Source organism: Lates calcarifer, linkage group LG24 (genome assembly GCF_001640805.2).
Source record: "Lates calcarifer isolate ASB-BC8 linkage group LG24, TLL_Latcal_v3, whole genome shotgun sequence".
Taxonomy (NCBI): domain Eukaryota; kingdom Metazoa; phylum Chordata; class Actinopteri; family Centropomidae; genus Lates; species Lates calcarifer.
The window spans coordinates 85,008-109,115 of NC_066856.1; the positions used below are offsets into that span (position 1 = coordinate 85,008).

General features: G+C 46.7%; 3 protein-coding genes and 1 long non-coding RNA gene across 9 annotated transcripts; 2 read left to right on the forward strand and 2 right to left on the reverse strand.

The window, feature by feature from the left end:
* Positions 1 to 49: 49 nt before the first annotated feature.
* On the reverse strand, positions 50 to 7,955 carry dcaf11 (ddb1 and cul4 associated factor 11). Its single transcript, XM_018698135.2, has 15 exons — positions 7,729 to 7,955; positions 7,348 to 7,558; positions 5,852 to 5,979; positions 5,604 to 5,722; positions 5,408 to 5,472; positions 5,163 to 5,263; positions 4,892 to 5,038; positions 4,090 to 4,144; positions 3,733 to 3,801; positions 3,596 to 3,653; positions 2,963 to 3,148; positions 2,707 to 2,860; positions 1,974 to 2,126; positions 1,789 to 1,895; positions 50 to 979 (listed from the first exon to the last, which is right to left on the reverse strand). The coding sequence occupies exons 2-15, from the start codon at positions 7,542 to 7,544 to the stop codon at positions 902 to 904; spliced, it is 1,617 nt and encodes a 538-aa protein (XP_018553651.1). The 5' UTR covers positions 7,545 to 7,558; positions 7,729 to 7,955; the 3' UTR covers positions 50 to 901.
* On the forward strand, positions 5,986 to 10,952 carry LOC108898230 (uncharacterized). Its single transcript, XR_007809359.1, has 4 exons — positions 5,986 to 7,358; positions 9,710 to 9,847; positions 9,936 to 10,082; positions 10,173 to 10,952. It is a non-coding gene; the product is annotated as an uncharacterized LOC108898230 (long non-coding RNA).
* thtpa (thiamine triphosphatase) lies at positions 10,660 to 12,805 on the reverse strand. Of its 4 annotated transcripts, none has more exons than XM_018698141.2 (4): positions 12,671 to 12,805; positions 12,149 to 12,218; positions 11,535 to 12,014; positions 10,660 to 11,445 (listed from the first exon to the last, which is right to left on the reverse strand). In XM_018698141.2, the coding sequence occupies exons 2-4, from the start codon at positions 12,216 to 12,218 to the stop codon at positions 11,345 to 11,347; spliced, it is 651 nt and encodes a 216-aa protein (XP_018553657.1). In that variant the 5' UTR covers positions 12,671 to 12,805; the 3' UTR covers positions 10,660 to 11,344. The 4 variants fall into 4 exon arrangements, with proteins under 4 accessions (XP_018553657.1, XP_018553654.1, XP_018553659.1 ...); XM_018698138.2 differs by having other exon boundaries at positions 12,114 to 12,218; XM_018698143.2 differs by having other exon boundaries at positions 12,149 to 12,255; positions 12,671 to 12,766.
* Positions 12,806 to 13,050: 245 nt separating this feature from the next.
* zfhx2 (zinc finger homeobox 2) lies at positions 13,051 to 23,962 on the forward strand. Of its 3 annotated transcripts, none has more exons than XM_051066758.1 (5): positions 13,051 to 13,148; positions 15,054 to 15,212; positions 16,303 to 16,363; positions 16,568 to 20,772; positions 21,205 to 23,962. In XM_051066758.1, the coding sequence occupies exons 1-5, from the start codon at positions 13,131 to 13,133 to the stop codon at positions 21,625 to 21,627; spliced, it is 4,866 nt and encodes a 1,621-aa protein (XP_050922715.1). In that variant the 5' UTR covers positions 13,051 to 13,130; the 3' UTR covers positions 21,628 to 23,962. The 3 variants fall into 3 exon arrangements, with proteins under 3 accessions (XP_050922715.1, XP_050922716.1, XP_050922714.1); XM_051066759.1 differs by lacking the exon at positions 13,051 to 13,148 and adding an exon at positions 13,197 to 13,352; XM_051066757.1 differs by lacking the exon at positions 13,051 to 13,148 and adding an exon at positions 13,378 to 13,686.
* The last annotated feature ends 146 nt before the right edge of the window (positions 23,963 to 24,108 follow it).

A 24,108-nucleotide genomic window follows, 5' to 3' on the forward strand; every position in this document is an offset into this window, starting at 1 on the left:
CATCTGTAGTTCACTGCAACAGGATGAGGACTTCAACAATCAGCGGTAGTTTGTTTGTGGAAGGTTTAGAGAAAGGTTTTATTGTTAAACAACAGTCTGAGAGAGAAACATGGGCTCTGATATAAACACCTGAAAATTGCATAAACAGATGAGTGTGTAAGTATTTGTCCACACACACACACACACACACACACACACACACACACACACACACACACATCCCCTGTCCCTGACTTTAACACACATCGCATTCAAATCACAGGTTTATATTGGCCAATAGAATTGCTTCTTTAACAGGCTCAGGGCTTGTATTTACAGAGCTGAGTGCTGACCCAGCATGCTGGAAGTCAGGGAACCACCCATTAAGTTCTGGGTTTTTTTTGATGTGCTCAATCTGGTCTTTGAATATGTGAAGTCAACACTGATGGCCATCTAAACACACTCTCTGAGCACACATTAAAATACTTTACATTTATACAGAACCACCTCATCCCTCTAATATCCAACATAGATTCTTATTAACGAGCTCACATCACTTTAACAGCCAATGACCTATGTGCAGTGCTTGGTGTTTGGAGCTTTAGCACGTGTTAAGTGCAGTGTTTCAGGCCAAATAAAAATCTCTGGCCTGTTTCTTTTAAGACAGTGAAAAAGAAGAACAGAAGCAGGCCATCCCAGTGTCTTTAACCTGTACGACATCAGGCTGCAACACCTTCCTACCCAACACTTCACAACCACGGTACAGCTATGATCATTAATATCCAGCATTGAATTTAAAAGATATTTAAGTCTCTCCCAGTCCTTCTGAGCTCATTGTTGTCCTCTGTCTGGGCTTGTCTCGCCTATTCTGCACTGATGTCTCCTCCTCTGACATTATTTTCTTCTTCTCTCTCTCCAGTCATCAGTCTCTGTCCCGCTCCCTCTCCTCCTCCAGAGGATGGGTTTGTCTGTGCTCCCACATTCGCACCGCTCCGTCCCACTGTGGAAAAACAGAAAAGGATCAGGATCACAGCTTCTGATGCTTGTAATGGCTGCCCACAGAGTTGGGCTTAAAGTTGAAACTGATTTGATTTGATAAAGCTGAAATCTGTCATTTATTTTAGTTGATAAGAAGTTAAACTTCCATCTTTGATCAGCCACTAATAACTTCATGTCTCATAGATTCTGCTGTTCATGTAGTTTTATCCACCGAAATCATCAATAAAACAGAAGTAGAGATTAAACTCAATCAACACCAGATGTTAAAAAGATGAAGTTCAATTTTTTAATCATTTAAGCCTTTGGATAACACTAAGTGGAAGGTTTTCTGCATTAGCTTCAGCTATAACGTGAATTTAATAGACACCATAATCAGAACATTCTTATTTCTTGTCAATGTAGACAACGATATCAAGAAACGTTCATGTTTTCCCAGCCATGTATATAGAGTCTGGTTTCCTCCACAGCTCAGAGACAAATTGATAAAAATACACTGATATATAATCCTGTGTATGGTCCATTTGATTCTGCTTGACTTCTCTTGTTTCCACCATATTACAGAGGGAACTCAGTTAGGCCTCTGTTAAATTTCCTTACAGACGCACACAGACAGATGTGGACAGATGTGTCTTTCACAGGTAGTGAGCCGACTGCACACGGACAAGTCTGTGTGGACATTGCTAACTTGTGGGTGAGGGCCTCACCTTCTCTCAGATACTGAGAATAAAAAACACTCGCCCTCCTTTAGATCTAAACTTGTGATGAGGAGAGTTTGCAGCTGCCTCAAGCTGAACAGTGATGTCTACTCACGGAGCTGCTGACAATGTTGTCCTCATACGGGTGCCAGCTGACATCCCTCACACAGGCGTCGTGGCCCGACAGTCTGGAGACCACGCTGCCCGTCAGCACATCATAAACTGCACATATAGATGAGACGTGTGATGTATATCAACACACTATCACTGACATATCACACACACTCAGGAGACACTCACTGATGATTTTTCCAGTGGAGCAGCCAGAATAGATGAACCTCTGGCCGGTACTGAACTCTGGAGAGAAGCGGCAGCGGATGAGAGTGTGGAGGACACCGTGACCACGGTACGTCATCACTGAGGTGTCGCCCGTCAGCTTGTGTCTCTTCAGGGCTGAAAGTAGTCAGAAGGTAAATCAGCTCACAGTTCACTGCTCCTGACTGGTGGTGCTGAACAACAGACAAGTGTTTCTACAGAGAATGATAAATGACCTCTGACCTTCTGGATATAAAATGTCACCACTTCATTATTTTATCACGAGACATGTGTGAATGTTTGTCATGATTAGTGAGAGAGATCAGGTTCAAGAGGAGGAGACGGACGACCTGAGGACATCACACTCAGGTCGCTGTTGTCTGGATGGAGGAAAAACATGAAAAAGGATTTTTTAATTTTGCCTTTTTCTGTTAGTCGTTATGGAACTGACCTCAGTTTGGTCCTGAAATACCAAGTAACAAAGTGCCTGAATTAAATTTATTTTCTTTCTTCTCCTCACTCTCTCAGCTCCATCGTTTTATCCTTTTATCTTTTTTAAGCTCCTCTCCTCCTATCATCTTTCTCTCCTCTTCCTCTCTCCCTCCTCCCCTCCAGTTTGTGATTATAAATCTGTCATTACTTTCACTGCACACACAGGTTTTTAACACCCCACCACCAACACCTCCCTCTGCCTCTCTCCTCCCCTCCTCCTTCTCACCTCTCTGGGGAACCTGCTGCCAGCGGTAGTCCCAGTTTTGTTGGGTGACAGCCAGGCGGGAGGCTGCCAGTCCCTCTTTGGGTGAGAACTTCCGGACATCCCAGAGCTTGATGGACTGGTCCTTCGAGTTGCTGATCAGATAACGAGCATCACCCTGAAAGCACCACAGACCTCTGAGCCTCTGACTGAATACATGTGTTCTGGGATAACTTTGGCTCATGATTAATCTGATTAAAACCAGCAGGGTCTTCCTCACCTTGCTGTGGATGAAGGTAATGCCGTCTCGGTGTCCAGCCAGCTGTCCAACCGGCTGAGGTCTGTCTTCCCGCAGCGTCCGTCTGTCCCACACTTTACACAGAGCGTCGTCGCTGCCGGAGAACAGCAGCTGGGATGAGCTGTCGGCAAATGCAACTGCATTCACATCATCCTCGTGAGCGTCAATCTGATGAGGAGACACGCGAGACACAGAGTAAGAGGACGTACAAGTGACTTTACCTGCAGCTGCTGTGTTTACTGCTAATGAGCTAACATATGTTTAACATGCTAACGGTGTCACTGACAGATCAGCACGGTGATGTTAGTGTCTGAGTTAGTGTCATGGCTGCAGACTCTGTTGTGTTATTTTCAACATGAAAATCCGAGTCCAGCTTCATACACCAGAAAGTTAAAGAAAATCAGAGCCAGTGATGCAGAGGTACAGAGAGGGAAGGTAAACTGGTATCAAAGCAGATGGAGGAGGGAGGTGAGTTTAACTCCCCTGTCCCAGGGAGGAGTTAAAGGTGGAGCTGGACTCTGTCTGCTGCTGATGTAACGCTTTATCTGAGCCGGGTCAGGTGGACTGATGCTGGACTCACCTTGAAACAGAGGAGGACATGACTCAGAAACTCACCTTCAGCGTTCGCTTGTTCTGATCCAGGTCAAAGACATAAAGGCAGCCATCGTTGGCTCTGAGAGGAGACGAGAGAAACACTGAGTGCATTCAGTCTGAAGGTTTCTACTCTGATCTGAAACAGGAAGTGAACTCACCCTCCCAGAATCTCTTTACCATCTGAGGATGCAGCCAGGGAGAACACACAGAACCTCCTCTCATCTGGACTATACATACATACACACACACACACACACACACACACACAGGTTGATGCAGCAGCAGAACTATCAGTGAACCACAGAAACACTGTCAGAGGAGGACACACATCAGCTGTTGAACCATACTGGTGTCAGGGCTGTGATTTTAATGGAGGTGATTCATTGAAGAGAGATAAACACACATAGAACCGGGAGGGCTCATGACAACATTACTCATCCAGGTGGTGATGAATGGAGAGAATGATAGATTACCTGCTCTATAATGTTATAAGTTATTATGAGGGAAACACTAACTTGAGGTCCAGGGCGGTGTGGTTTTCACTGTCTCCATCTATACTGCACAAATGAACTGTGGAGAAAACACAAACAACATGTCTGAATACAGCAACAGTACAACACCTGTGGCTTTGAAGCATCCATCAGTAACTGAAACCATTCATCCACAGAGCTCCATCATGCAACAGGGGAAATCTAAACACCATATTGGCAGGAAAGCTGCTGTTCAGACATACCACTGCTAGCAGCTAACTTGTTTCCCTGCCTGCTGTATTTCTAAAACGTATCCCAAAACCTTGAAAGACGACAGAAACTGATAACAGCCATAAAATGAGCTGAAGCAACCACAAAAAAACTGAATGGGAACCAATAGACAACAGATTCTGCTTGTGTAGTAATCACTTCATATCAGGTACAGAATCCAACACATCGTAACTTTAATATCTGGTTTATTTTACATGCTTTTTTTAAAAAATTTTTACAGTTAGATTTTCCTAAAAGCCATTTTAGATCTACGCAGTGTGGTATGGATTTCGTGGAGCTAACTTGTTGAACGAGGGAAAGTTGGTCATGTTGTAGATGTGTGGATATAAATCACAGCTCATTAATCATCAGCCGAAGGCCTGTTTAATGATCTGATCTGCTGGACCTCAGCACAACAAACTATTTTTATTGTTATTATTCATCTAGGACAATAAATGGTCTGATTTGTTTTGACAAGTTTGGACATTAAGGAATAGTTTCCATCATGTTTCTGTTAGAAACAATTCAAACAAACGTTCTGTCTGAACTACGACTCTGATCAGGACCCTGGCCTTACTGTAGTCGGACCAGCTCGAGTACAGAACATGGTGAGCATCAGGGGTGAAGCAGACGTCCAGAACGCTCCAGCCCACATCTCGTGCCTTCACCGTCCGCCGTAGGTTAAAGCGACCCCTGGTGGTGTCATATAGGCGGATGTTCTGGTCTGCAGCCAGCAACAGAAAAAACAAGACATTAAATCACTCATACATCACTGTAAACCTGGTCTCTACATGTGTGACCCCTCAGGTCTGGATCAGTTCCTGTGGGTCAGGTCTGGAGTCATTTACCTTGGCAGGCAGACAGAAACATGTTGCCATCCTCACTGTAAACTCCACAGAAAGCTTTCTGCTGGTACGTGTCTTTGTGGGAGACGTAGTTTGGCAGGAAACTGTGGAAGAATACGAGGATAAACATCAACAGACTGACTCTGGTAAACAGACATTACATACATTAGATAAACTCTGATCCATATTACTGGTTCTGGCTCTGGTAGTTTTTATAGAGGAACACATGTAGAGTTTGAACATCTTACTGCGTCCGGATACGACTGCACTCCCCATGAGAAAAACTGGAGCCTCGACATCGGCCCTGCTCCCTCTGAAAATAGAGAGAAGAAACTTTTTATTTCATCAAACTGCAGAGTTTGTTTCTGTTGTTGTTGTGTTTCAGTGTGTTGTGTTTGGTGTGTGTTTCTGTGCTGGGTGTTGGTTGTGTGTCAGTGCTCCAACCTCTCTCAGCATGTGGGTGAAGCTGTGTCTGCCTCTCAGGGTGGATGAGGCTGTGGCCAGCAGAATCTGGGTTCTGATCTCACTGCGGTCCACCTCGAGTGTGTCGGGTTGAGCGTCCACTGACAACACAAACACAGTCTCACAGCTCACATCTGATAACAAACTGAACCTGATCCAGATTCACTAAGATACACAACATGATTCTGATGATCAGGTTAGGACCAGGACCAGGGTCAGCAGCTGGTTACCTGGTGGGTTGTAGCGGTCTCCCAGCCGACCCTCCCAGGCTCCATCACTGTCCTCGTCAGAGTCAGAGTACGACTGGACCAGCTGCAGCCCGGTGGCTCCACTGCCGTGGACCAGTCTGACCTGGCCCCTGTACACACCAAAACCACATCAGACCTGAAACCCATCAGTTAACCAGCAACAGAAAACGCCTGAAGATCTGTCACACACACAGACCAGGCCAATCTCAGTCCTACAGTCCAGTTTTACTGCTGCAACTCTTTTAATTATTTATTGACAATAAATTGACAATTTATTAGTTGTTGTTCACTTAGTTTTTATATAATCACTGCTGATCTGTATGTTGAACTGTGTGTGTCTGTCATTGTTATTTTGCACTTAAGTTGCACTTTGACTTTTGTTGCACAACAGTGCAATGACAATGAAGAACTGAACTGAAGACCTTCAAGACCTTCACAAACACTTTAACTGCATTAAAACTGGAGGAGGGAAACTCCAATCTCCTCTGAGCTTCAGCAGCTCAGGAACTAAATGTGATGTTAAAACAATTAGTTCTCAAAAACAGCTTCTCTCTGGACCACCTGAATCTAACAAACCAGGTCCAACAGTCACCTGCAGGTAGGGCTGGGTACCGAACTTTTATAGGCACCGACCGAAATGCTTCGATACTACCAGGTATCGAAAGATGCCTTGTTTTTCAGTGCCAATTTTCGATAACGAGGAAGTTAATCACGTGATCAAGATCTGATAATACTGCCGTGATTGGTTGTAACGTTACATGCAGTAGAGGCATGCAGGGGAAAAAAACTTACGTGGTTAGGCCCACAGACAAGGTTGACCTGTATCTGTGTTGTTACAGTGTGTGCGCATCGAAGCGGTTAAAAAAATGCGACCGAGGTCAAAAGTGTGTCTCCATTTTAGCAAGATTGATGCCAATAGTGCGCGATGCAATATTTGCAAAAAGGACGTCGTGGACAACCCGACCAATTTGATGAAGCATTTGAACGTGCACGGAATCAAGTTAAGCAGAGAGTTGCCTCGTGTTCAACTGCACAGTCCTTAGTAGGCAACAGTGAGCATTAGACACTGACTTGTAACTTGTTCTTTCGCATTGAAAATTATTTGTTGTATATTTTAGAAAACTGCTTTGAGTGGGAAAATGCCAAAGCTGAACAGAAAAGCTGTATCTGAATATCCCCAACGTCATTGTTGAGATAAAATCAATTAACAGTAATTACAACAATAATGAACTTATGATCATCATCTGTCCTGACTCAAACTGCGCACTCAGAGGTTCCTATTGTTCTGCAGCTCATTTGTATCACATTTGTGTCACATCAACAACAACAACGACGACGACGACAACAGCAGGGTGGGAGTCAGCCCTAACTTTAACCCCAGAACGCCATCCTCAGGTTCTGATCCGGGTCTATAATCAGGTTCTATAATCAGCGTATGGATAAGGTCTGTGACAGGTTCTGATCCAGGTGTTCCCCACCTCCTTAGTAGGTAAGCCAGCACTTCAGCTAAATCGACGTCCTCCTCTGCCGCCACCGGTCGTTCCGTCTGCTGCCTGTCTGCCGTCCTTCGGCCCCGGCCGCCGCTGCTACTCCTGTTCGATTCCGCTGGCTCCGCTGGGTTCTCGCTGGAAGAGCTCCTTCCTCCAGACATCCCAGAACTGGACTGAGAGCCCATAGACCGTGGAGGGCCTGGGGGAACAGGGGGAGGTTAACGGAAACGTCACATTACAACACACATCTAGATTAATAACAGAGACTGCACGAAACACCGGGACCCGGTCTGTCGACCCGTGTCTGTCCGTTAGCTTGCGCTGGCTGTTCTGAAGAGCTAGCTAACGATGCTAACGACTTATCATTACCGTTTGCGAGTCAAACGGTCTTCTCGGCTGCTCGTAGGTCCAGCTCGGTGAATTCCAGTGTGAACCGAACAGCGTGTGGTCAGTTAGAGTCCCGTTCGGTCCGTCAGACCGGGTCTGAGTCCAGAGATATGTGAAGGTTGACAGTTCGGTGTCGGATCAGCCAGTTAGCAGGGCCAGTCCGAAGGCCGTCATGTTGTTTACAAAACCCTGCGCGTGCCCGCCTACTGTCATGTGACACACCTGCACTCACCTAGTTTTAAAACCAAAGGTCAAGAAACACAGTTTAACTACAGGCTGAAACATTAACTCACTGAGGGGGTTAATCTTGTTCACTATTTTTTTTTTATTATAAGTATATATTAAAGTATTATTATAAATATAAATAATAAAAATGTAGTGAACAGTGTATATATAGATAACTTCATATTCTCCACTAATAAAAGAGACTTTAAAATCTTCTTTGATTCAGTTTCAGAAACTGTCAGTGTCTCAGTGTGTTTTTACTGATGAGTATTAAAATATAAATTCCACTGTCACTTTACAGGGTTTCTGTGTGCTCTGGTCAGGTGTTCACACCTGGATCAGTAGATCATGTGACACAGTCTCATCTGAGACATTTCTCTAATAGAAAACTACAGGTCAAAGGTCAAATTGCAGCCTCTACCTGCTCAAATCAATCACTCTGATGTTGAAAAATAGCAAGAGAAGAACGTAGCATAACACGGGTTCCATGTAAAAAATGTAAAGTGATACCAGTAATACAGTAGTAGTAATGATAGTAGTGATGATTAAAGAATTAATTGCAAAAGTAGCAATAAAACTAGTAGTTGAGTGGGATTGTAGAAGCAGGAGGCTTGTCATTGCAGGTCAGACTCTACAGATCCAGAGGCAGAAGCACCTGCAGAAAGTGAGAGAGAGAGAGAGACGGAAGAGCACAACAACAGGAAAGGGAAGATACTGAGTTAGTAACATATATCATGAATATATATATGATATCATATATGAATCCATACTAAGCAGAGAGAAACAGAGAGAGAGAAAAGCTTGATGTGTCATGGGGAATCTCCTGGCAGTCTAGGCCTATTGCAACATTGGTCCAGCATCCCATGCTGGTATGCTGGTCCAACATGGGAACATATATTCACTGTTTACTTATGGGCAAATATAAGCTTTACCACACAGTTTAAGCCTTGAATAAATAAATAAATGCTGTTGTTCCGTCGTTCCCGAGTCTCAACCAACATGTCCACGCGTAGAGCCCGCACACAGCCGTGACGTCACTCAGGGAAACATGACTTTTCTGGGCTTTTGAGATGTTTTACAAAGATTATAAGTCCTTGGCTTTAAAATATAGAATAGAAAGAGTCATAATTGATTATGTTTATAGCTGGAGGTGCCCTGTCAGCAGTTTTACAGGCGTCTCTTTTACAATGGTGGCCTATGGGGAAAATGGTTTTTGGGCGCCACGGGATTTTTCGTTGCAGTACCACGAGTGTCCACTGGAAAATTGGCCGCAAGGCTGAGCTGTGGCACCGTATCCAACTCTCATAATACATCGATGGACTCCACAGTGGAGGCCTGCAGGCAGACTCTATTAGCAGCCGGAGAGTTCCCGCTCCTGCTGTAACTCTACACCTGGAGCCGCAGCCTAGACTGTATATAAAGAGGCCGCAGCACGCAGAGCTGACGTGACGTCAGAGCTAATTAACACGCTCCTGCAACAACACCTATTTATTTATTTATGCAGACTCCGATTGTCTGTGGGCACAGTAAAAACTTGTATAGGAATAGATCTGCCCTCTGTTTTAAAAACACTGTGAATCCTCCACATTAATGAATTTATAACAAGTAACAGGTAACACATGGAAAGTATCAGATATGCAGTGATATAAAGGTTAAAGTGAGAGAACTGTTTGAAAATAACAAATGCTCTCTGTGTTTTTACTCCTTGAACAGATATAGGATTGTTGTTGTCTTTCAGGTGTCGTCATGTCTCACAAGAGCAGAATGTGGTCTGTCAGTCTGACTCTGTGGTCCTACAGGATGTGGGAGACCAGTGTGATCAGGACCAGGACTGTGGGGACCCAGCTGCCAGAGCAGAGATTTGTATCCAGGACAGGTCTGTGTGAGTCTCTGATCACTAATGGTTTCTCTCTGAGTGAAAACACTCATTTGACTGTAACCTGTTGTTGTGTTGTGGACCTCAGGGATCCAGATAGGAGGACCACATCAGGACAGACCAGACCAGAGGGACAGTCCATCAGAAGGTTCACCTCAGCCTCAGAGAGACCTCCACCTGACACCTGGGTCCAGCCTGAGACAGAGGAAGATGATCAGACTAAGGTTTATCTCAGGTGTGTCTCACCTGTCAGTCATGTTGTCATAATAATAATAATTTCATTAAGTACAGCAAAAAATGTTAGGTTTTTCTCTGGTTCATACAGGAGACAGTCAGTGAGAAGACAGGATGTTTGGATCAGTCTTTACGGTGACAGTAAACTGATGTTTGATTCTTTATGGCACAGTCTGCTCTCCTTGTAATTACTGATTACTGATGATAAAACTTTTGTGTTTTGAACTCTACCTTCTAGTTTTTCACAGTGAGTTATATGAGAACAGTTTGTATTAACCACAGTGTTCAGATGAGCGTCTGCAGACTAATCACATTAATATCATGTTGTACATCAGGAGGATGAAGTAAACACTTACTTAGATTTGATCATTACATTCAAACACTCCCTCACTTCTCTAATTATTCTCAAACTTCTTTAACCAGGCTAAGCTTTTGATTACAACAGGATGATTTTCTCATGTTTTATATCTGAGTTATCTTCAGTGTGACACCTGTCATGAGAATAGACTCTTTATTTATCCTCTGAGCAGCTTGTTCTATCTGTGCTATATGAAGGAGAGTCTTTTTATATATATATATATTATTTTGGGGCTTTTATGCCTTTATTGACAGGACAGTGAAGAGAAGACAGGAATCGGGGAGAGAGAGTACGGGAATGACATGCAGTAAATGTCCGACCGGTTCGGGAGTCAAACCAGGGACCAGCTGCTCAGGACACTGAGGCCCATGTGGTACACACCCTAACCATTCATGCTATCAGGTCACTGATATGAAAGAGAGTCTTGTGGCTTTAACTCAATGCCACAACTCTCACTGACAGATTACTGAGGTTTGACACGTCTGTTCTTTTAATAAAGGAGAGTAAGAGCAGATGAACATCCATCCATCTATCCATCCATTATCTATACTGTTCATCTGTGAGGGTCAAGGGGGGGTGGGGGGTGGAGCCAATCCCAGCTGACATTGGGCAAGAGGTGGGGTACACCCTGAGTTCAGTCTGAGAGGAGACACAGCTCTTCATCTGCTGCTGTATCATCATCATCAGTACAGTATTTATTTTCAGTGTTATGACCAGACGCAGGAGAGTTCAGGTAGAGAGGATGGTTTGATGCTTCTGTCTGAAGAGGTTCAGGTCCACTGACAATGTCTCTACAGTTTGAATAAATAATACCCACGTTTACAGACTCAACAGGGTGAAGACTGGTCTCTGGTTGTAATAAATAAAATCCCAGTTTACGGATACAGATGTTGAAGACTGGTCTGTTATAAGATGTGTTCACTCAGTAGTCTGGCGTAGTGCTCAGGATGATTTCTCTGAAGGTAAACATGCATTTTTCCTTCAACTTTCTGATCTGCAGTCAGACCTGTGAACAGGAAAATATATGACTTTAAAGATGGGGTGAATGAATCTCCAGCCTGATGACCATGAAAATATCTGATCAGTGTGACTCACCCAGCCTCTGAGCTGTCCTCTGGATCTTCTCCAGAGCAGCCTGGATGTCTCCTCCCTCTGCCACCACCACCTCGATCTCCCCAACATGGTAGCCAAAGTCTGTCTGGTCCAGGTCGACCTGCACCCCCCCCTCCTCTAAGGTGAACGACCGCCGTTCTGTTTTAAACTCTGCAAAGCAGACTAGGTTCATGTTGCTCAGCCAGGACTGGTCCTGGTGCCAGGACCTGGTCTCTGAGAGTCCCAGGACCTCTGTCACCTTCAGCTGGATTTCAGGCAGGCTGGTGATCTCCCTGTAGTGAGTACACAGTGCTGCCATTTCACTCTTCTTGCTGCCGGCCTCCTCTGATCCGCTGGCTACTGTCGGACACTTGAGCTCCCAGCATCCTCCACGGTTACGCAGCCACATGTCTCTCAGAGTCAGGTCGAACCGAGGGGTGTCAAAGTACCGGTCCTGGATTTGACGCTGACCAACACACACAGCTGAGGAGGAGAGACTGATCATTAAACCACATGAACAGGTACTGTCAGTGAGTGTCTGTCAGTGACTGGTCAGTAAATCTCAGCTTCAGGTACGTTTACCTGTCAGTAAAGGTGTGGTCAGGTGAAACACATACCTCCAATCTCCTCCAGGGTTCTCACTGTGTCCTCGCTGCATAAAAACTTTCTCTCCACCTCCACACTCATCTAAAACCAGAGTTTGATCAGCTGACGTCACTTTGACCTCATCAGGAAAAATAAAAAGTAAAATTTCCTCCATTTAAAATTGAGCCTACACATGAATAATAATCTAATTACACATCAATAATAATAACTAAATCTAGCTGTGTTGCTGTAGTTTACTTAATATGACTCTTTTAAAAACAGGTAATAGACCTTGTAAATAACCTAATCAGGTTGTAGCTCGGAGCTGATTTATCTTTGATTAAATTTAATGGTTATTGTGTTGATATTTCCTCTGTACGCCGTCGGTACAGTGGACCATCGGTGACTGTGAGTGTATCCGGTTATAAATCAGAGTAAAGTGTGTTTATAATCAGGCTCATTGAGCTCCCGCTGAACTACGAGTTAAAATCCACGAACTAAACCTCAGACTGTTTAATAACCGGCTCCACACAGGGACCAGGCCTCTCACACACCTTCACAGATCAGGTCCTTCAGTCCCAGATATTCGGCCTAATCACCGGAGCAGTGGATTCACCGGAGCGGGTCCTACACGTCAGCAGAGTTTATTCTGCACAGGCGCTGTCAGGGACACCTATGAGGGTGTTGAGGAGCATCACCTCCTGCCCCAGGAGCGCAGGGGCAGTTAGACGTCAGTATAATCCGCCCTTCTTCATCAATATTTACCCCACAGACTGATGGGAGGCACGCGGGGCCACGTGTGTGATCCAGCTGTGGTCAATACGTCACTGAGCCCGCGCGCAGGATGAGGACTGAGGACTTTATTCACTTTTAATGTGTGTGTGTGTGTGTGTGTGTGTGTGTGTGTGTGTGTGTGTGTGTGTGTGTGTGTGTGGCAGGGGGGTACTGTGGCCCAAAGAAGCCCGATCAGCCCGTACCGTTCTGATCACTTTCTGATCAGGTGTACTGACAGAGATGAGCGGGTTACATAAGGTATATGTGCCCGTCCCTCTGAATGTCAGCAGCCAGCCTGGAGGGGAGCTGTGGTCTGTTTACTACAGGGAAGACGGAGGGGGAGGGAGGGGGAGAGCAGGAGAGAGAGGGAGGAGAGGGAGGGCAGGAAAGAAAACTTTTCACTTCTGAGGAGCCACAGAGGAAGCGTGTGCGTGTGTGCGTGTTGGAGCGGAGACCATGCAGGTAAAACGCGTTAGCTAATTGCTCTCAACTTAATTAAACGTCGCCGCGATCGGTTAATTGTTGCCGCCGCGAGCGGGAGAGTGGCCTGCGACCGGCGGCGGAGCGAGAGACGACGGACCGAGCCCGTTGTTAATCCGATCCGCGGAAAAATCCAACATTAAACCCAAACTTTTTCTGCCTCTCGCTCCTCCGCCAGCTCTCCCGACACCACCCCCACCGTCGACCCGACCGCGGCGCTGCGCTGCGCTCTGGTTCACAGCTGCTCTCCGCCAGTTACGGCTGGAGCGGAGAAACGGTAGTTTACATGGACATGTGTTGCACTGAAGTGTTTAAGGTGCGGATTTCAGGGCTAGGACGGATCTAAAGAGGTCTGCTGGGCGGGGGGTTGGGGGTGGGGGTGGGGGGGGTACTGCTCTCTAACACATCTGTGAGCGGAGCCACGCTCGTTAATTAAACGGCTGTAGTCGGTGTAGGCCTCGGTCTGCGCGGAGCGGCGCGACGTACCCGCAGCCAGCGGGGCACGGAGCTCAGTCGAGGCCGAGGTTTGAGAGAGACTGTTTTTTTTATCCAGGGGAAGCGGGCGGTGAGCTGGAACTACAGCTCCCACCTGGACCAGGCAGAGTTCTTTTTTTGGGGGGTGGGGGGGGCGCAGTTAATTATGTGTCTGCTAACAGGCTAGCTAGCAAAGTCACACGACTTTTGAACCGACGGTTTGAGAGTTTAACGGAGAAACGGTGGCGGGTCTGAACCAAGCTTGTCAGCCGGGACCTAGCCAGGACTGAGGGGCTCTCACGGCAGGATTAAGACCCAGCAGCTCCTCCACCAGCACCACTGTAATGCGACGTTTGAGCCGCTGCTCAGCTTTAGCCCTGCTAGCTAATTGATTCATCTGTGGTGTAATTAGCCTGATTAATGATCCCGGAACAGAGACGTCAGTCCGCCGCTGTCTCCACCGGTTAATTATGAGAGCCGTGCTGTGGGGGTGGGGGTGGGGTTGGGGGGCGTAAAACACATACTGAAACATGATGTGGTCATTTTACCCTGCTAGCCTGCTAATTGGCATGAGGAGGAAGTGAGGCGGTGGGGGGTGGGGGTGGGGGGTTTGATGTCCGGCTGCATTCTGTATTGTAGATATTTACAGAGAAACCACAGCTGTTTGATCTGTTTTATTAATTGTATTTATTATAAACAGAGTCAGCTTAGCCTGTAGTTAACATGCTGGCCACATGCTGCTCTGACTGGGGTGGGGGTTGGGGGTTTATACTGATAGTAAATTGACACATTGTGATTTGCTGCTTCTCCTCCAGTCTGTTCTGCTTTTAATATCTCAGATCAGTGTGTTCAGAGTTAGAAAGGAGTCCAAGTTCCTACAGGGTCAGAGTCAAACCTGGTCAGACCATCACACAGGTGTCACTTAAACAGCTGCATTATTGTGCTATGTGATCCTCAGAATACACGTTGAGAATCTCACTGCACAGTTTAACGTTTAAAAACCTCACAGACCTGCATGATCAGAACCTGATCCAGGATCAGTTTAACTGGTCTCAGACTGTTAAACACAGCGGAGAGGGCAGCACAGAGGGCAGCTCACCTGGACAGGTGTCACACAGGAACACTGCAGTTTCATCTACATTACCTGTAATGTGGTCCTGGTCTCTGTGTCAGGATGAGGTCTCTAACATGGTCTGGTCTCTGTGTCAGGAGGAGTCTGGAGAGCCGGTGAGCAGTGATAGAAATGGGGGGACAGAGTGGCTGTGCCCCCTCTGTCAGAAAGTCCAGACCAACAGATCCTCACTGTCCCTGCATCTCACTGAGCAACACAGCGTACTGCCATCCTGTGTCAACAGACTGCTGGACATTGTGAGTACCAACACGTACAGACACACAACGTAACATGGATGATGGTAAATGTCATAACATGCAGCTCTGCAGTAAATACAGATATGTTGAAGTTCAGTGAGTTCAGTGTTGATTCATGTTGATCAGTAACAAACATAAAGAGAGAGAATAATCTGAACAATCAGAATAATGACAAATCATGGTGACATGAGCCAAAAATAGGACAACTGCAAAGAAAAAACAGTCAACAGTAAACTCTCACTGATATTAGAAATACCTTTAATGACTCTAATGACTGTGTTTGGGGTTTATTCTGCTGTTAATTAGACATGATTATTTATATATGGATCAATAAGTTTATTAGTTTGGTCACAGTGATAAACATCAGTCATACATTAGGTTATGATAACACCGGTTATCTCAGGTCACTGTCAGAGCAGGTGTGGACCACACTGTATAATATGTACTACAAAGTGTTATTAGTATATTTTTCATGGTGTTAATAATGTTATAAGGAGAAACTTGCTCTCCATGAAAAGTTCCCTGATAAAACATCTGTTATGATTCAGTTCGATTTAAATAAAACAGACCTGTTAGCTTACAGCGTACTGTCAGTGTGTCGGACTTCTGCTTATCTTTCAATAAATTAGTTATTAGTCTGTGACATCTGAGGGCATTTTTTGCTTTCAGCTCTATGTTCATTGTAGTACGAAAGTATTAGCTGAGTAGACACATGAACACACGATTTATAATGTGTTCATCACAGTTTATAAGCAAAGAGAATCCTGTTGGAGGACGAAGTGGTCAGACAGCTTCAATGTAATATGATTTTCAAATTAAAGGATAATATTATCCACACATTGGCGAGTCAAGCCCAGATGTTGAGCTGCTCCACAGCTACACAGCATCGAGCTGATCTGAGAGTGAACTGACTGAGAGCAGAGTGAAGCTGATCTCAGAACGCTGCAGAGTGAAGCTGATCTCAGAACAGCTGCTGCAGAGTGAAGCTGATCTCAGAACAGCTGCTGCAGAGTGAAGCTGATCTGAGAGCAGCTGCAGCGTGAAGTTTACTGTGAATGCTGTGACATCTCACCATGTTGTCTCTGAACAGGCCGATTTAAAACAGGGCGCTAAAGGAGGAGACGAGGATAAAGGTGCTGAGAAGTCTTCAGGTGAGGGCAGAGATACATTATGTTGTGTAAGTCATGACAAGATCATCACAACAACAGACACACTGTCTCTATGCTGTTACTGTAATGACTGATTCACCCTGTGAATTAGATTATTAGACTGGATATTTATGAAACAGAGTTAGTTTTATTTTGAAATTATATAATTCCCTGAGAGAAGTTAAATCTGTGTGTTCCTCTGATCAGATGCTGAATCGTCACAGTTGAGGCCTCCTGAAGACGTTGGTTCAGATCCAATCCAATCGAGCAAGAGTTCAGACGCTACCCAGACACCTGCAGACAAAGAGATGGAGGATGAGCGGTTAATGGAGCAGGAGGGAGGTGAAGCTGAGCCAGAGGAGGAGGGAAATCAACTCACAGGAGCCAAACGGCAAAATGCAACTGAAAACACAGAGAACTCAGACGCTGGTGAGAGGTCAGCTGGTAAAAACTGTGCTCCAACTGAAAACAACACCCGCTCCTTCAAATGCAATGCCTGCCTGGAAATGTTCCCCAGCAGAACTGCCCTGAGCGTTCACTACAACTCTTCCTCCCACATCCAGAGGATGACCACAGGCTCAGCCAAACCAGGCGGGGAGAACGACCCCCAGACCCCTTCGGTCCCCATCCTGTCTCGGCCATATATCTCCAACAAACCCTACCAGTGTGCTGTGTGCCGAGTCTCCTACAACCACGCCATCACCCTTGAGAGCCATATGAAGTCTGTCCTGCACCAGACCCGCAGCAGAAACGCTGGCATTGCTGCTGCAAACAACACGGTGGGTTCAGCTGGGATGGGAGGGGGGACCCCTGCTCCAAATGCCGTGGTGAGCTCATCTGGAGGTGGATCCAGTCCGTTAGCGACCACCACCACCTGTGCTGCTCCTGTGATGGTGACCACTACAAAAGACGGGGAGCAGATTCCAACTTCACAGGTGGCCCCCTCCCTCCTCACCTCCCCCGTGGCCTCAGCTCAGGCGGTCTCGGCCTTCCTCACCCTCCTTACGTCCAGTCCCAGTACCCTCTCACACTCCCTCCTCCCCTCCCTGTTTGCTGCCGGCGCTGCCCCTGGTGCCACCACTCATCAGCTTGTGCCTCAGCCTCAGATGGTCATGCCCTTCATCTTGAACGGGCTGCAAGCCCAAACCCAGCAGCACCAAGATAACCAGCAGGGCCAGCTCCTCACCCAGTGTGTGCCATTTGTAGGTCTCAGCACAGCCCAGCAAGCCCTCCTAACCCAAAGACTGAACAGCTTACAGAGCCAGTGGCCCTCTGTAGGAGTCCCTACAAACACCCAGCCCTGCCCTGAGGAGCAGAAACAGACTATAAAGACTGAGAGAGAACAGGAGAAGCAGGATGGTGAGGAGGCGGAGGAGGACAAGGTCTCAGCTCAGACCAAGGACAGCGAGAACTGGATGACAGAGAACATTAAAACTGAGAAATTTCATGAAGAGGACACTAAAGACTTCACACAGTGTCCTAATATAGAAAGCAAAGTGAAGGCTGAGAACAATGAAGACAAAGGGAAGGCACAAAGAGATATCACAACAGATGGAGACTGCTCCACTAATCAGTTGGACCTGGAAGGTGATAAAGCAGCGAGCCTGAATCTCTCCCCGGCCGGCACAGAGAAGAGCCTCCGCAATAACAGCCTCTCTCCTTCTGCATCTGTGCCCAGCAACTCCACCCTCAGCCCTGTCAATCTAAATCTAACACTCAGCCCTGACTCTACTCCTCAGAAATCACAGTCAAGCCCCTGTGGCTCTCTGGGCACCCCCAAATCCAGCCCCAGTACAAATGCCTTAACTAACAACCAAACTCGACCCCATTGTAACACAATGGGCTCCATGTATCCAGACCTTCCAGTGCTGTCAGAGTTCCAGTCTGAGGTCCTCTGGGCCTTCTTTGAGTCTCGTAGTGAGGCTGATGCTGCAAGTCCTCCTCATGAGGACTGTGAGGCTCTGGGCAGAGAGGTGGGGTTGTCAGAGGAGGAGGTACGACGGTGGCTGAGCCGAGCCCGACACGCCAAACAGAGGCAGAGAGCCACAGACTCATACCACAAGACAGGATTTACAAGGCCTGGTCAGAGCTCAGACAATGACTATGATGACGAGGAGAGCTCTCTGATTATAGCAGAGGGGGAGGATGAGGCCGAGGCCTCAGGGAGTCAGGCCATAGATCTGTCCAGCACGAGAGGGAAACGCAGGCAGAGAGATCTGGGAAGGGAGGGTCAAGGAGATTCCTGTCTTACCTCTGACTCAGAGAATGAGGTGTACACCTCTGTGATTGTGTCTGATGAGGAGAGTCAGAACGGGTCTCTGAGGGAGGGTCCAGAGAGTCCCGCAAAAGGGGAGGCTCAGAGGGAGGTCCACATGGAGAAGGGCTTGGCCGGAGGAAAGGTCCTACGCTCCACCACTGTGTTTCTGTCTGATGCTGAGGATGAGTATGAGGAAGAGGAGGAGGAGGGGGGTGAGAGGGCAAGGAGGAAAAAACGAAAGGGGGAGTTTGAGCGTGATGAGGTGGAGGTGAAGAAAGAGAGACAGGACCCAGATGTGGATCTAGAGTTGGAGGCTCAGGGAGATCCTCCCAGTTCACAGTCCCACTTAGTGGACCATCGTGAGATCCCAGCCGGGGCTCTGCACTCGCTGCCTTTATCCCTCACCCACTTCGCTACTCCGTTCCTCAGCCCCTACGTCCTCTCTCTGACTCCGTCAGTGGTCGGAGACGGGAACAAAGTACCAGTCTTTCCTAATCCACCAGCTATCACGCGCTTCTCCAGCTCTTTGCTCTCTCAGTCTCTGTCCTCCTCCCAGACCTCTCACTACTTGTCCAATGGTGGAGACTGTGAGGCCGCTTTGGACCTCAGCATGGGCAAGAACAGCTCTAAATCTGCCTCCTCGTCCTCCTCCTCATCGTCTCTGGCTGATAAAATTGCAGCTCAAAAGGGGCAGCTGCTAGATGGGCTGGGCCTGAGGCCCACATCCAAAGGTCTGGTAGTGGTCCAGGTGAAGCCTGAGACTGTCTCAGCCATGCCCTCCTCCAACAGCAGCATGAGTCTGGTCAACTGCAATAACATGACCAAGTCCAATATCTACATGAGGGCAGCAGAGAAGATGAATACTACCTTACTGGAAAGGGAACGAGAGAAGGAGAGGGAGAAGGAGAAGGAGAGAGAACAGGAGCAGCAGCAACAGCAGAGGAAGTCCAAAGGAAAACGGTACCGGGACATGAGGCGCTCAAGGACCATCATCCAAGCTGAGCAGCTCGACATCTTGTATGGCTGCTACTTCAAAGACCCGAACCCTGGGAAACACGAGTTTGAGCAGATTTCAGAGTGGGTCCACCTTCCAAAGAAGGTCGTCCAGATCTGGTTCCAGAACATGAGGGCGAGGGAACGAAAGGGCGAGGTCAGATTTATCAGCGACGGCACCCTGGCAGCAGTCGGCAAACCTCTCATCAAATTCACCTGGCCTCTGTCCAAACCCATCTTCTCCAACAAGCCCACTTCCAACAACACCAGCTGCATCACAACCACTCCAATAGTGCGCACCCTGATGAAAACAGAGCGGGAGTCTGTGAAGGAACTGGGAAAACCAACTGTGGTGAAGAAAATAACCCCAGTCCCCATCAAGCCTAAGGAGGTCATTTCCTCTGCGGCGGCCTCTCCTGTGGGCAGCGCCCCCTCTGCAGTGCCAAAGACCAAGCTTGAAACCACCAGCAGCGTCACTATGGTCAAAGTCACACCCAAAGTCTCCACCCCTGTTCTTCTAGCTCCGCCCAAGGACCCGATTCCCATCGCCCCCCGACCGGCCCAGAAACGAAAATTAGAGGAGGAGAGCGAGGAAGAGAAGACCGATGAGGAGAGAGACAATGAAAACGAGATGGGTCCTGGACCCGGAACCACGAACCGCATGGTGCCCAAACTGCCCACTACTCCCATCAACAACAGGCCTCCTGCTACGACTGTGGTGCCACAAAAACAGAACGGGCTCAACTACTGGACCCCCAAAGTCCCCATAAAGATCAACACTCTATCCAGAGAACAGCTGGCTCTGCCCACGCACACACCCCCCCGCACCATCCCCCCACCCCCCACCCCCAGCATCGCCCCTGTCAGCCCCAACACCCCCAGCTCCACCAAAGTGGCCAGCCCCACCACCCCGGTCATGCCTAAATCCAGCCCCACGGAGAGCAGCTTCCTGCCCCACTCGTCCAGCCGCAGGCCACGCACACACCTGTCATGCCTGCAGCTGTCCATCCTGCAGTCCTGCTACGAGACCTGCGCCCACCCCAACGCCATGGAGTGTGAGGCCATCGGCACTGAGCTCAACCTGCCGCTCAAGGTGGTCCAGATCTGGTTCCAGAACACCAGGGCCAAGGAAAAGCGCTGGAGGCTCCAGCAGGAGAAAATGGTGGGTGAAATTTAAGTCTTTAGTTTAAAATCATTTAAATGAAATGTCACTGAGTCCAGGAAACTGAATTATTCACAGGCTGTTCATGACTTTTTTCTAATTTCACATCAGATATTGACTTTCAGTTAAATCAAATTGTGATAAAGTTATTGTGATTTCATGCAATTCTCAGCACATTTTCATTAAAATCTATAACAAAGTTATTTACATTAATTTGACTGTTTTATGTGAAATTGATTCAATCTTCAGCTGTACTTTATTCAAGTCTGTGTTTTGCTTAGTTCTCTTATTCAGAGAACTAAACAAATACATTAAAAACAGAGTGGAGACATACTAGATCAGAGAAGAGGATTTGTAAATTGAGTCTGAGTCAAACCTGTAACAGACTTGAATTTGAACAGATTCAACATTAAACTCTCTCCCCCCTCTCAGTCTCCCCTGTCAGGTGGGAAGGTGGATATGAGCTCAGGAAGCTACCTGCAGTACAACGCTCTCAAAGCCAATCGTCCCATCCTGCCCAAACCCGTGCAGCTGACGGTCACTGAACCTTCAGCATCCCCAGTGGCGGGCCAGCCAGTGCCGAAGGAGACCCTGACGGGCCGCTGTGACGCCTGTAATGTCTCCTTTGAATCCCGAGCGGCGGCGAGGGCCCACGTCTTCTCCCCGCGTCACCTGGCGACCCTGAGAACCACTAACTTCGGCCAGCCAACGACGCTCGTCAACAAGAATGGCACTGGTACCAGCACACCCGTGCCGGGCTCACAGGCCTCTCTGTCCACCCCGGTGACCACTTCCTGTCCTGGAGGGGAGATGGTGATGGAGTCGCCTCCACCGATGGCCACCAGCAACAGTTAAAGACTCAGATCAGGATTGGTCTGCACACTGACTCCTCTCAGACCCGTTTTGGCTCCTCAGATTTTAATAAACAGATTTGAGCACTAATCCTCAAAAGCTAACATGGTTTAGTTTTTGAAGTCTGCTCCCCCTCCTCCCGCTATTCTTCACTCAAACTTTACCAACCCCACCTCAGTTAATCTGTAGAGTTCACCTGGATCCACCACCACAGCAGACTGACTCCACGCTGCTTCATCCGATCAGCTGACGATCACATGTCCACCCTCACAGACGTTTTGGTCCCAACCCTGTGGTTATATTAAACCTTACTCAGCTCGCCATGCTTGAAATGTCCTTCCCCAGAGACTGATGCTAAGGTGTTTCCAGTTTTGAAGTGATCCTCTGAGGGGGGCCCAGAAACACTGTTTGGGATAACAAGATGCTCAGAGTAATAACTCCCAGTTTTCTCCTGTGGACATGTTTTCTTATGCCTCTTTTCACTTATAGAGCAAAGACATGATTGAACTGAAGCTTTGGGAGAGGGAGTGTTGACTGCCACCTTTTAATTTGCTAAGGGAGTGTGATCTGATGAGTGTTGTGTCTACTCACCTGGGATATAAACAGAGGTACTTCAGAGAGAACAGGGCTGTTGAATTGTTCCCATTTACATGTTCACAGTTTTCACGACAATCCAAACAGAGGCTGAGGAGGTCGATCCTGGCATACCGCACTTTGACACATTTTACTTTGTTTGAGATGTTTTGAAGCATTCTGCTGCGAGTGTCTTTATGGAAAGATACAGTACTGCATGTTGGATGCCTTAATATGAAACGCGTGAAATAAATAGATTTTTGCTAATAGAAGATGCTGTAGGTGTGGAGGAGGCAGACGTGGGAACAAACAGAGAAGAGCTCGGTTCCAAAATGTTTTTATATTCACGTCTGGGAGAAAATCTCTGATCTGTAATGCTCTCTTCATCATCATCCTCGTGGCCAAGGACTAGAATTAACTCTCCTGATTTTACTACAAGTCTAACCCTAACCCAGACGTGTGTATCTCATGTTGGGACGCAGCTCTTCACACCTGTTTAATCTAAACATAAGTGTGTTAGGGGTGTGAATCAGGTTCAGCCCCAGGTTTGATTCACACCTAGGGCTGAGGCTCAGACTCCATCATCTTTACAGTTTAGTTTGCCATGAATACTGTGCGTCAGACAGGAACGTTAACGTCTCACTTCCATATTGATACAAACAACTATAGAAGCAAATAAAAACTGATGTAACAGATTTTTTATTTAGGTCAAAACCAAACCTCTATAAATACTTAGAGAAGGGGCTGTTTCCTGTATTTTCAGAATTAGTAAATCTGGTGATGAACGTGCTGTGAAATGAGATCTGACGTCTGGAAACCATGACAGGGAGAACTTAGTATCCTAAAGGGATGAATGGATACTTCAGACTATGAGGCAAATTGGGAAACTTTAAATGTGTTGACTGAGAGCTAATAAGATGGTGCTGTGTTGAAGGACACATAACATACTAAAGATGTTTTCCTTCAATTTAAGTTGTATATTAATGTTACTATTGATAGTTTTAACAAAATGCAAAACTAAAACATGAACTTTTGTAAAGAAATATATTAAAAATAACTGGTATTCCAAAGTAACCCTCCCTTTGCTTTCTGTCATTCAAAAACCAAAAAGCAATCTTGAGGTCGACAGAGAGCAGGAGAGGAGTCGTCAATGCAAACTGTAAAGGACATCCCATGGCTTGACACTTGCACTAGTCCACTATTTTTTGCACAAGCTACAGACATTTGAAGCGAACACAGCCATCGACATTCAGAGTCAGAGGTGTGGTTTCTGAGACGTCCTGTCATGAGTAATAACCTGGACTACTGGTGGAAAAAGTGTATCTTGTGTGTAAACCAAGGACGGCAGTGATTGGACCTCAAGACTGGGATTTCACACAAACACACACACACACACACACTCACGGTGTTGCACTGTCCAAACTAGATAGGTTTTTATGGAGATCTGCTTTTTATTCTCTTATGTTTTGTCACTTTGATTATCACTATTGTTATAACTGTACTACTACTTATACGATTTATCATTACTACTCATCACTGTTTTTGATTATTATTGATCCATAATGGTTTTAATGCCACCTCTCTGCTCAGAAAGAGTATGGTATTCCTTTGAATATTGAACAATAATAGTGGCAGTGTTGTTATGAATTGTTAGATTTTTGATTAAGCTTATTTTTCCTTCTCACTTGTACCTGCCTTTTTGTGTTTGGTCTCCATTATGCTTTCTTTGATATACAGAAAAACAAATAAAATCAGTTGAACAACATCGAAGGAGATATCTGTGATTACAGAGACAGCTCTGAGGCCTGTACTACGCGAGGTTACTGGCTTATCAGGGTAACTTCAGGAGTAACTTAGTGACGTCGGGTGTAATTTCCTGATTAATATGTACTACGAAAGGTGGCTAGGTTT